Source organism: Eurypyga helias, unplaced genomic scaffold (genome assembly GCF_000690775.1).
Source record: "Eurypyga helias isolate BGI_N326 unplaced genomic scaffold, ASM69077v1 scaffold18113, whole genome shotgun sequence".
Lineage (NCBI taxonomy): Eukaryota > Metazoa > Chordata > Aves > Eurypygiformes > Eurypygidae > Eurypyga > Eurypyga helias.
Genome location: NW_010243308.1, coordinates 30,482 through 42,830, shown reverse-complemented (window position 1 = coordinate 42,830; position 12,349 = coordinate 30,482). Strand labels below are relative to the sequence as shown.

Below are 12,349 nucleotides of genomic sequence, written 5' to 3'. Positions count from 1 at the left end.
TTTCCCTATTGCTTGTGCCTGGATGAAGGACTCATCATTATAGCTCAGCACTGCAAGTAGAACATCAAGAAAGACTGAACTGGGAGAGTATGTTAATATGTAATTTGTTTGTGTTTGAGTCTACCCCTTCTTTACTTGGGGAGAAATTAATGGAATTCATTATATGGTACAGATGCTTATTTGCCAACTGCACACAAAAATGCGAGATACCTCTCCCAGCGGGTGACAGATTTTACCGTCAGTCACACGGTTCTTTAAATTTAGTCTTAACTGTATTATATTTGAAGACTAGATAGTCTTAACACTAAAAAAATAAGATTGATTCCATTGGAAGTTTATCTTTTACACAAAAGAGGTTACAGAATACCAGATCCAAAGAAAGATACTACAGTTCTCACCTAAATTTTAAAAATCCAGGTGTTAATTATTGGGTAAATGCTCATTTTTAAAAGTACTATGCTGCCAGTTAAGAACACAATGAATTAGTAATACTTTTTTCGTTGTGTCAGGAATCCTTATTCTGAGAGCATAAAAGAGATGCTGACAACTTTTGGTACGGCTACATACAAAGTAGGCTTGAAGGTTCACCCAAATGAAGAAGATCCACGTGTACCTATGATGTGCTGGGGAAGCTGTGCTTACACGATACAAACTATAGGTACTAATGTGTTCATTTTGCTCCTTTATATGTGAATTTCAGAATTTAGTTAAATTCACAGCATTGAAATAATTGGGGGTTTTGGTTTTTTTTTTCAGAACGAATTTTAGCTGATGAAGATAAACCATTATTTGGTCATTTACCTTGTCGACAGGTAAGGATCAAGTAGCAATTCCTCTCTGAATCAGTGGAAAAAGACAGAATTGTGCTTCTTTAATGCACAATATCTGAATTTAAGTTATGGTTATTTGATAGTTGTATTTGTTGGATCCCACTCTTTAGTCAATCAGTATCTGACTATTAATCTATTTAAAAATGAAATCTAGGAAAACTATTATGTGTTTTTTTATATAAATGCATAGCTTAGTAAGGCTGGGGCTTTTCATGGTGACGGTCAAAATAAAAATACTGAAGGGAACATCTGTATCTGCATGAACATAAATACCTTTGTCATATACTTACACACTCAAACTGCTCCCAGAAACTGCAGCTGAGGGGCCTGAAAAGAATGCTCTAAGTTGAAAGACCTTTTCATATTGAGGAGCTTCGTTAACAGTGGCAATGCTTCTTTTTCTTTGTTTCTGAAGGATGACTGCCTTACGTCATTAACAAGATTTGCAGCAGCTCACTGGACAGTTTCATCTCTTTCGGCAGTACAGGGTCACTTTTGTACTCTCTTAGCATGTAAGTTCACCACCTTACTGGATTTTTACAGAGATACAGATAAAGGTGCTTACAGAATGGTTACAAGAAGATTGTTTTATGTAGTGGTTTTAAATAATAGACCAGGAGCTGGCATTTTCACATGTGAACCTGTACATGTTTCATCATGCTGTGGAAAAAAGACATTTTTTTTTGATCTGCAGTTCCAAAATTCATTTCAAGAATAGCATTGATATTTTGCTGTGAAAGAATTCAGGTGATTTGTGCCAGTGTTTATACTGCTGCTTTTAGAAAGGTACCTAGGGCAAAGGAGAAGGAAGCATGGTCCTTCACAGAAGTGGTGCATTGGAAGAGGTGCATTCATTTCCTCCTCTTTATAGTAATGAAAGGAAGTTACCTTACAGCACCTTCCAGTACCTGAAGGGGCTACAAGGAAGCTGGGGGGGACTTTTTACAAGGGCCTGTAGTGACAGGACAAGGGGTAACGGGTTTAAATTGAAAGCGGGGAGGTTTAGATTGGATATCAGGAAGAAGTTCTTCCCGGAGAGGGTGGTGAGGCACTGGAACAGGTTGCCCACAGAAGCTGTGGATGCCCCATCCCTGGAAGTGTTCAAGGCCAGGCTGGATGAGGCTTTGAGCAACCTGGTCTAGTGGAAGGTGTCCCTGCCCATGGCAGGGGGGTTGGAACTAGATGATCTTTAAGGTCCCTTCCAACCCAAACCAGTCTGTGATTCTATGAAATAGGATATTTGCAGAGGTCTGAGATACATCTGCAGACTTCTCTGCCTTTGAGAAGTAGGATCTATGATAAGGCAGGACTTACAGTGTAATGTCATGTATTAGTTGAGAATTTTAATGAGAACTGTCAAAATGTTAAAATCTTGAAGCATTTGTAGGTAGAGGTGAGAAGGCTGAGGTTCGGCCAAATGCAGAAATTAACCATGAGAGGACTAATCTAAAAGGGTACTATAACATGGGATAGTTTTAATACTTACAGTTAGTAGAACAGGGAAACTTTTTAAAGTGCATCCATATATTGAAATTACTAGTAGAAATTATACCAGCTACTTCACGCTATTTACACATAAAGATAACTTAGGAGAAGTTTGGTTTTGCAAGTCCCTTGCTCTGGTTACCTTTTTAATGGAAGCATTTTTCAGACTTGTGGGCTGAGTTCTGTGGCTATCTATATGCTTGCTACGGTATAAGCATGTGAAATCTGAGTGGTGGGGAAATGTTTGCTAATAAAAATAGGTTCAAAAGGTCCCAGATGTCCAGCTGTTAATTTTCTGGCCAGCAAGGCAGCGGTCTTCAACTGATGTATTTTTAAGTTGTGATGATGGGACTATTTTTTGCTGTAGTAGTGGTTTTAAACTTGGCAGCGTGATGCTTATAGCTACATGGTAAAGCTCTTCTCACGGCTGCACTCTGAGCTCTTTTATTGTGTAATCAGACTTCACTGCTTGGAGTGAAGAAGCTTGCAACTGTTCATTGATTGTTGTTTTAAATACTTTGTAACAGTTTCAAGACTATTTATGTTTGCTTTTTGATAGTTTATTAAACTACTTGGGATTTATTAAGTCTGAATTTCTGGTTTCAGCTGGAGTGCTTTGGTTAATACTTTGTGGTCACTGTGAATGGGAGCACTGCAGAGATGGAGAGACCAATACCTACCTCTTCCTTAATTAGACATAAAAGCATGAATTGGAGAGACTCTGTAGCAATGCTTTCTTGAATCCATAAGGCAGATAACTGAGGCAAATTTAGGGAACTTGTGAAGTTCAGCAAATTGAAAAGTTTCCTTTGAGCAACTGTCCAATAAACAAATAGTGTTTCTGTTTAGTCACTGCTGTTTGGGTTTATTCTGGGTCAGAGCTTGAGATACTGTCTCCTTTCACGTCCCGCTGGAAACCTAAGCATTGAAAGGAGGTATTGTGGGAGTAGTGACTGGCAGCACCTCCTTGGTTATAGTTACCCTGGGGTTGTTTGATTGTAATACAGCAGAGCCAGGTAGGCCAGAGTCTTGTCCAATAATGTTGAACAACTCTTGAATTCAAACCTTTCTAGCCAAAACCAACACTTTTATATTTTAAGTACTTTAAGCATACAAAGCAAGGAGATGGCTCTCATTTTTGTGACTTTAAGTACAATAAATCTTTTCATATCTTCAATGTTCTATTAACAAATATATTTTTCTCTTTAAAATACTCAGCACTGGTGCCTAATGAAAAACACGGAAATCTTCCTTGCATACTTGATATTGACATGTTTCACTTATTGGTAAGTATTCCATAATATTTATTACTTATGTTTTGGTCCAGTAGGCACTATGCCAAAACTTCATTGGAAACTTTCTGTTCACTTTAGGTTAGAAAGCTTTCAAAATGTTCAGGTTTTTAGTATTTTTTCACTACTTCCTACAATTTAAAGGCACTTTTTTTTGCAAGTATTCTTACCTATATATAAAAAAGTGGTCAAGTGAGGTGGAATGTGTACTCCTTGAATGTTAAAAAACCCAAACCAAAACAAAACCCCCAAACCACCCCCACAGCAAACCACAAACAAAAAATAGGACCCCCCCCAAACAAACAAACAAACAAAAAAAGCCCTCTCACCCCAAACAGACCCCCAAAACCCCCTGATAGTTAATCATTATTCCCTTAAATAATGTCTGGCTAATTAGCTTCAGAATTAGCCTTACGCTGCCTTCAAAGGGTATAGTTGCAGCATGAGCAGGCAAAATTGGAAGATTCAAAAAGAAAAGGAATTTACCCACTTTCTTGTTTTCTTTTACAGGTAAGCTTGGTGCTCTCCTTCCCTGCCATATATTGTCAGGATTTTTCAGGGGTTAGTCTTGGCACTGGAGATCTTCACCTGTTTCATCTTGTCACAATGGCACACATAATACAAATTTTACTTACCTCGTCAACAGGTAATGCCACTTTCTTTCAACTTTTATTGAAATGATTCCTCAAATCTGTATTTGGAAAAGACTAAGGTGCTGTTGGTAAAGGTCTGCAGTTCACACTGGCAAAATAAAATTGCTGGTGTGCTCTTACAGCCCACAGAAAATATTGATAAATTGTACTCATGAAAGTTCAGTCTCATGCCTTTATTGCTTAACTCTGGAGCTTTTTGGAGCATAGCTAGTCATGAATCCTAGCTTTCCAATTAATGTAGCAGTGCCTGGAAGTGTTTATTGCAGAGACTTGGTTTAGGCACTGCATGATGAATAAGTTGCAGTTAGCAAAGTAAGGAATCATAGAATCACAGAAGGTTTTGGGTTGGAAGGGACCTTAAAGACCATCTACTTCCAACCCCCCTGCCATGGGCAGGGACACCTGCCCATGTATCAATGTATCCTCTGGCAAGAGGGAACTGAGTATGGTGGTGTATACCAAAAGGAAAGAACTCCAAGCCAGTATAGTGGGAAATCCAACCAAGTGAACAAGTAAACCAACACCTCGTTGGGGTCGACAACAGCATAAATCGAGTAGGTAAAGCGTGCAGCAGAAAACTTTTTACCAGTACATCACATAGTAGTACAGTGCGATGTGTCACTTAATTCTGGCCTTTTGAGAACAAGTTGGAAAAAATACATTATTGTTGTGTCAGCAAATTACTTCATATATACATGTTTATAATCTCTTTCTTCAGAAGAGGATGGCATGGATCAAGAAAACACTAACAGTGAAGAGGAAGTAGCTGTGCTTACACTGCATAAATTTCTTTGCCAGTGTACAGGAAGGTAAAAGGCCAATCTTTTGATAAAATGTTATAATATTTTCTCTCCTGGACTCAACATTTAACTAGTGACTGAATCCTATATACTAATGCTGTCAAAGATGAAACTTTTAACTTGGGAACTCTTGCATCTGAGTTCCTATCCACTGCTTCCACATATACTAAGTTGCTTTTCCCATAAATTCCTCTGTGCTCATGAAGATGATGCTCTGCAACAAATTTTTTAGTCAGTTTGCAGATGTGTAGGATCCAGATTTGGCAATGTCCAAGTTCAGAAAACTTGTTAGCATCTGACGTGTCTATTCAAAATTTTCCTTGATTTACTGTCCCAGTTGGTTACATGTTTATGAATCTCTATGTCATTGTTTTTTTGGAGTTAGCTCTGAAATACACACTCTGCATAATGCTTGTTTCTCTCAAAGTCAGTAATTTAATATCAAATGTGACTGAAGACTTCTAAATGTATCTCTCAAATTGAAATGATTAAAAGTAAACTTTTTTTTTATTGTGTGCTCTTAAGTGCCTTGAAAGAAATTTCCTCAGGCTGGCACCTGTGGAGGAATCTAAAAGCTGGAATCATGCCTTTCCTGAGATGTTCTGCTTTGTTCTTCCATTACTTAAATGGAGTCCCAGCACCCTCAGAAATTCAAGGTACTGTCTGCTTTGTGTTAAAATAGCTTTTCAAAAGATAGAAACACTTACGGACAAAACAAATTACATTTCAACTCTGTTCTGAAGAAGCTGTTGGAATGGATGTGGGTTTGTTACCAGGGCAGAATCATATCTGCGTAATGAGAAAGGCAAAAAAAAAAAGTGTTTCCTTTTAAAAAGTGTATTTTTTAATATCGAGCAAATGCCTTTCTAGATTACTGAAAGCAGAAACTGATGCTTTTCTGTTAAGAAGTGAAATGTTACTTCAAATCTACTGATTACTGTTTTCATTTAGACCTGTTTTTGCATGCATCGATTTCATTCGGATCGGGACCCACTGATAATTAAAACCTCCAAATGTACTGTTACACTACATCCCAAATAATCGATGTCTGTAACATACTTGACTGCCCTCCACATTCAGTGTTTGTAGGGACTGAATGTACATCTGAAGGTATTGCTTAACAATAAGTAGGTTCACGCTGCTTCAGGATTCCCATCTTTAAAATGAAGTGTCTGTGGAGCTGAGCTGTAGCTGTTCCCATGTCAGAACGTGTAGAGTCATTCCTTGATGCGCAGCTTCCTGTGAGATGGTGTTTAAAATGTAGGTTGTTTTCATTTAACAATAGCAGTGTGTGAGCATTTGGGCCAGGAAAAAAAGGCAGTGCTCTATTTCTGAATTTTGATTTCCTGTAACAAGTTTACTCAAATTCATAGTCTGGACCAGTAGTGACGGCTTGAGTTCTTTGTCTCAGATGCTCTGAAGTGAAGTACAAAGCGTCATGGACTACAAGGAGCACAAAGTAGCCATTTAATGGATGACATTAAAATGAAGACATTCTAAGTTGTAAAGACTGTTGAGCACTCTGTTGTGGTTCTTAGATGATCAGGCTTGAACCACGCTTAGAGGGGGGAGTTTGAGGGAAGTTGCTTCTTACTGCTGGCAGTTTTCCAGCGTAACTGTCTGGTGCTTTTACCAGCACTCTTTCACACTTCATACCACATCTTGGTTGTGGGGAAATACAGCTCAAAAAGCTGTCCCATTTAGGGCTGTGTTGCATTTACTGTGTTTAATGTAATTTTTTAAAAAAAAAAAAGCAATTATGAGAATTATACTTTTTTTTTTTTACAGTCAATGGAACAAACCAGTTTGAACACTTATGTAGCTATCTTTCCTTGCCAAACAACCTCACTTGCCTTTTCCAGGAAAATAGTGAGATTCTGAACACCTTAATGGAAAGGTACGTCATGTTTCTGTGCTTAGTTTAAACACTATAAGGAATTCTGCACAGGATAGTAATATAAGTATTCTCCCAGGAGAGCATCTATGGAATTGAATAGTAGACTTTGAAAGGCGTTAGTGAAAGAAGTGTTTTGAAAGAGATGGTTTTGTTGTAGAGGTTATTGAATAAACGTACTTTTGGAATTTTTGCTTATTTGGCTTTTTTTGGAAAGTATCATCCATTGAAGTTAAAAGCCTTTTTTCTTTCTTGTAGCTGGTGTAGTAACAATGAAGTAAGAAGGTATCTTGAAGGCAAGAGACGTGCTATCAGGTAAACCTGGAGACATTCTAGGCAGAGACGGGAGAATCATAGAATGGTTTGGGTTGGAAGGGACCTTAAAGATCAAATTTTGATGTTGCAGTATTCTCCAAATATTTTTTCTAAAGAGTGTTTATAGTAACACAGTATCAGTTCTGCTTTATTGAATGATAAAGATATTAGGGGATAAGCAAAGAGACTTTTGGAATTTAATAAGAAAAATGAAATATTGCTTAAATTATTAGATGTTAAGGGCAAAGTTGAATGTTAGTTTTGTTGAGACTGATATGCAGTAATCAGAGGCCATAGTGTCTTTTATGTTTCCTACAGGAGGTGCTAGGTATATTCAGAAGGTACGCAGTTGCTGAAAGACATATATAACTTTTGATTAAAAATACCAGGCATTGAAGCGCTTTTTGAAAACTCTGAGTTCTTCAGTGAAATCGACACAGTCAGTTTCTAAAAAAATTTGCCTCTCGTACATTTTTACTTACTAAGCATTTATTTCGAATTCATAACACATGTAATGCTTAGAGGGTGTAGAAAAATGGTTGGGGTGTTTCTTTTGAAGGCTGGGTAAAAATAGTGGTTATCAATTATCCAAATAATGGTAAATTAATGAGGTTCACAGTGCTGTCACTAAAAACATATCCCTGCATTTTAGTCTCCTGTGCTAAATACATAAAGTCAGTACAATAAGGCAAAGTGACAAAAATAAGAGTTGTCATCTGCTAAATACCGGTTTATTAACAGACTATCATATACAGTAAGAATACTCCGAGTGCATAATTCATTTCCTGTTATATGTGATTGTTGGGATTTTTTCCATATGTTCCTTTTGCCAATTCTTGACTGCTCTTCCCAAGATTGTCTGACTTGACAGTGATTTCTTTTTTTTTTTTCCTTTTCCCCTCTCAGCATGTTCTTGTACATTGTTTCTCTTACAAAGCTATTTACATTTCACGGTGTATTTTGTATTATTCCTAGAGTTAAATATTATTGACGTTTAGTGTATAGCACCTCCAAAACCCCCTAATTTTTAACTGTTAGTTCTACAGATAAAAACATCTGGTATAGCATGGATCTCTTTCACTGCATCAATATTTCGTTCTCTGTACCTGAGTGCCAGACTATTTTCCGTTCAACATTAGTGACCCAAGGAAAATCCAACATAAACTGCTACAGGAGTAGAACAGATATTCAGTGCAACCTGTAGTGACCTCATCATGAGGTTTCGCAAGCATATGACATGTATTTTTCTGACTTCTGCCTGTGTGTTTTCTCAAATTCGTAAGAAGTATAACTAAGAAAACTGGAGGTGGTCTAGTTGAGAGATGATGTGGTTTCCTTTTTTATGTGCTGCTGTTTTACTATATGAATGGCAGAGAAGAGGAAAACTTTACAGATTTAATTATTCACAGATGCTATTTAGATGAGTCAGGAAAACATGAATGAGTTTGAAATCACTGTGTATTATTCACTGCAATATGAGTGGTTAATTTGATTGTTTTATTCCAGCTATGCAAGAGAATCCAACAAACTAATAGACCTTCCGGACGACTACAGCTGCCTCATTAACCAAGCATCCAATTTCTCGTAAGTTGTGTGCAATTATAGTGAGGACCCCTCAAGTCTTCTGCTCCTTTTGATCAACTCGGAAACCTCTAGCCTGGAACTGAGATGTTTATAGCAGCATAGCTAATGGCACGCAGTGATTGTCATCTCTTCCAGCAACGCCACCGTGTATTTCGGTGACATAGAAATCGCACGGATCTGGATAACTGTTAAATCTATAAATGATCAAAAGTGCTTTTGAACCTTTACCATCTAGAGTTAATACACACAATAGATTTTACTGTTGTTTTTGTTTAACAAAAGGTGTCCGAAATCAGGTGGTGACAAAAGCAGAGCCCCAACCTTGTGCCTTGTGTGTGGGACCATGCTGTGCTCTCAGAGTTACTGTTGTCAGACTGAATTAGAAGGAGAAGATGTTGGAGCCTGTACTGCACACACATACACTTGTGGGTCTGGAGTGGGCATATTCCTTAGGTAAGGAACCGCACGCCGCTGCTTACACTGCTGGGTTGGATTGGGGGGAGGGCGTGTGCATGAAATGAGCAGTTCTGTCGATGTCGTTGTAGGGGTGGCTTGTAAAGGCGGGGGGGTTGTTTATAGTCGGGTTGCCTGAAAACTAGCATGTATTCAGCCTCCTTGTATTTTGGTATAAGGTTCAGAGGTTGTTTCTTTGATGCCTTATAAGGCATCACATAACACTTTACTTTCATTTTGGAGTGAATTTTTCTCTGTGTGTTTATTTCCACTCAAGTACTACAAAATGATGAAGGTAAATACCTTGATTTTGTTGTTGCTACTGCTGTTGAAAACATGAAAATTCATTTTACTTGTCTTCCTGCAGACAAGGAAAGGTTAGATAGTGATTATTTTCACTTTGGCAAAGACAGGTGAGAACTGAAGTGGTTTGATTGTTGTGGTTGTGCCAAGTATTTTACACAGCCTGCAAATAATATGACAGGAAGCTATGTTGGGTTTAACTGCTGCCGAGGAGTTGTAACAGGAAGAGAATAAGAGCTTTAGTGTTTTGGGGTTTTTAAGTGCCTTTCAAAGTCTGCACATGCAGATTATAGAGAATGAAAATAGGTGGGAATTGGAAAAGCAGCATCTGTGAAAATATGAGAACCTGTTCACCTACAAATCAGTACCTAAAATCTTCCCTGTGTTTCTCTCCAGAGTGCGAGAATGTCAGGTGCTATTTTTAGCTGGAAAAACAAAGGGCTGCTTTTATCCTCCTCCTTATCTCGATGACTATGGAGAGACAGACCAGGGACTCAGGTAAGCATTTTAAAAGACATAGTTTTAGAAAACCCGTTTTTGGAAGATAACTGGTCTGTTACCTTTGCATTTGAATTATATAGGTAATACTATATTTTGACATTGCTGCTGCATCTAATATCTTCAAACGTGTAACACTAATATGTGGGTTGAAGTTAAAAATCTTTAAGGGAAGGTCTTTCCCAGGTAATAAACAGTTGTCTTGAGGTGTAAAAACTTAAATACTTTTAGCATCTTTGAAATTGCCTGGAAAGTAAGGCTGGACACTTTGTCCGTAGTCATTTACTGGCATAATCTGTATTAATTGAGTACAAGGTGAAAATACTATGAGATTATTTTATTTAATGTGGTAGTTTTGTCTCACCTCCTGTCTCTGCTTCCTATGATGATAGCTTGGGAGTTCAATATTGTTAATGTGTGCTACTTCTGAAACTGGTAAGGATCCCAGCGTAGGAGCTGGCCCAGCATGGACAGGCTGACAGCCTGCGTTCAGGCTTGTGTGGACTGTGCGCGAGACGTCCAAAGGCTGGAGGGAACTGGGGAGCAGTAAGGGGGGGGACGTGGCAAGGTCGCACTCTGGTTTACCGATCAAAGCGTCTGTTGAACTTCTCTGACAAGAGGGTAATGTTGAAGGGCTGTGTAAGTCTTTGAATATTACAGAGGGTTATCTAATATTTCACATAGGTCGCACCTGAGTGCGTGCGCTTAGTTGCAGTGTTTCATCATTCCTGACAAAGCGTTATCTTCTTTTCAGACGCGGGAATCCCTTACACCTGTGTAAAGAACGATTTAAAAAGATTCAGAAACTCTGGCAGCAGCACAGTATCACAGAGGAAATTGGACACGCACAAGAAGCAAATCAAACGCTAGTTGGCATTGACTGGCAGCATTTATAATGGTTATCTGCTGAAGACTGGAACTTTATTAAGATTTTTGTAACTCAGTAAGCTTTTCAAAGGAGGGATTAGGGGGAAAAAAAAAGTCTGAGGAAAAATCCCCACAACAAACCCAGTCCTGTTATTTAATCTTTGTTTTGCAATGTATTTCATAAGGATACCAGTTAACATTAATCAAGTAAACTTCTTTCTATGTCGGCAAGTTTTATTAGTCCTATAATTTGCACTGTGCTTCCTTCACAGAAATGTCTTGGGTTATAAACCTGGGCAAACGAACTTGAGTTTCTGATAAAAAAATACCCAAGAATGACTCTTTTTGGAAGTCTGACTATGATTTTTCTTACAAACAGCAAGAGAAGACTGCTGAAACAGAAACTAGATAGAGCACAACTACGGATTGTGTTTTGCCCCTTGCTAGTAATCTGAGCCGATTTATTTATTCTGCATTTTAATACTTAAGCTGTGTGTACATGCAATGGAATGAAGTAAGGAAGCAAATAATGTAGCAAATGGATGTTTCTGTCTGCATCGGTGGATAATTCACTCTCTCACTTGGTGTATCTAAAACAATTTTGTCATTTGTACTCTTGCAGCTTTCTTGCTTCCACTTGGTTTTTAACTAAAAAAACCTAACACTAGCTTTACAAGTAAAAATAATTTAATTTAAAGCTTTTTCCAGAGCATTGCACTCCTTAGGATTATGTAGTTTGTAATTTGAATTTAGCTGGGAAACCCTTTCACTTTCAATTACGTGATTGGTTATTGGTATTCAAGGGTTAACATTGTGCTTTAGGAGATACTTTAAGATAACGACAACGCGTAAAATGTCATGAAAGCTAATTTTATGTTCACGCGCAGAAGCGCAGAGGGTACTTCCTTCACTTTTTGTTACCAGTCAACTTCTAAGGTGCAAATCTCTTCATCATTTTGTTGCGGACAAACGGAATGGTTTCCTCTGGTTTTGAAGGGCCACAATCACACTGCCCACGTTTTTGCATTGGTTCTCTCTCTCTTCTTTTTTTTTCTGTTGTCCCATCAAGTATATTTACTTTTTGGCTTGATTTAAAGCTCTGTAAAGATGTTTGCATATAGTATATTTTATAAATATATTCTATAACTGCGCAGATTTGCACTTGATATGAGGGTGCCTGAAGGCAGTGAGTTTTCTAGCTGTATGTAATTAGACCACCAAGGTGTCTCTAAAAAGTGACATTATGCTTATTGATTTAAAATAAAATCCACTACCTTTCTCTCTCCTATCTTCTGACAAATTAGTAAAACCTTAATTTACATAATTTTGTTTCCTTAATAGTCTGTGGTTCTTTTAGTTAGGTCATCTTTTCTGA

The 12,349-nt window shown here is 37.9% G+C and overlaps 1 protein-coding gene across 1 annotated transcript in view; it reads left to right on the top strand.

Moving 5' to 3' along the window:
* UBR2 (ubiquitin protein ligase E3 component n-recognin 2) overlaps positions 1 to 11,565 on the top strand; it is a gene marked incomplete at its 5' end in the record, with an annotated part of 41,407 nt that extends 29,842 nt beyond the window's left edge. Inside the window, 13 exons of the mRNA XM_010149367.1 lie at positions 510 to 658; positions 757 to 812; positions 1,246 to 1,342; positions 3,534 to 3,601; positions 4,118 to 4,253; positions 4,979 to 5,069; positions 5,586 to 5,716; positions 6,849 to 6,957; positions 7,213 to 7,269; positions 8,776 to 8,853; positions 9,136 to 9,306; positions 10,006 to 10,107; positions 10,862 to 11,565. Of these exons, the coding sequence (XP_010147669.1) occupies positions 510 to 658; positions 757 to 812; positions 1,246 to 1,342; positions 3,534 to 3,601; positions 4,118 to 4,253; positions 4,979 to 5,069; positions 5,586 to 5,716; positions 6,849 to 6,957; positions 7,213 to 7,269; positions 8,776 to 8,853; positions 9,136 to 9,306; positions 10,006 to 10,107; positions 10,862 to 11,003 (1,387 nt within the window). The remainder of the gene's footprint in view (positions 1 to 509; positions 659 to 756; positions 813 to 1,245; positions 1,343 to 3,533; positions 3,602 to 4,117; positions 4,254 to 4,978; positions 5,070 to 5,585; positions 5,717 to 6,848; positions 6,958 to 7,212; positions 7,270 to 8,775; positions 8,854 to 9,135; positions 9,307 to 10,005; positions 10,108 to 10,861) is intronic.
* Between the last annotated feature and the right edge of the window lie 784 nt (positions 11,566 to 12,349).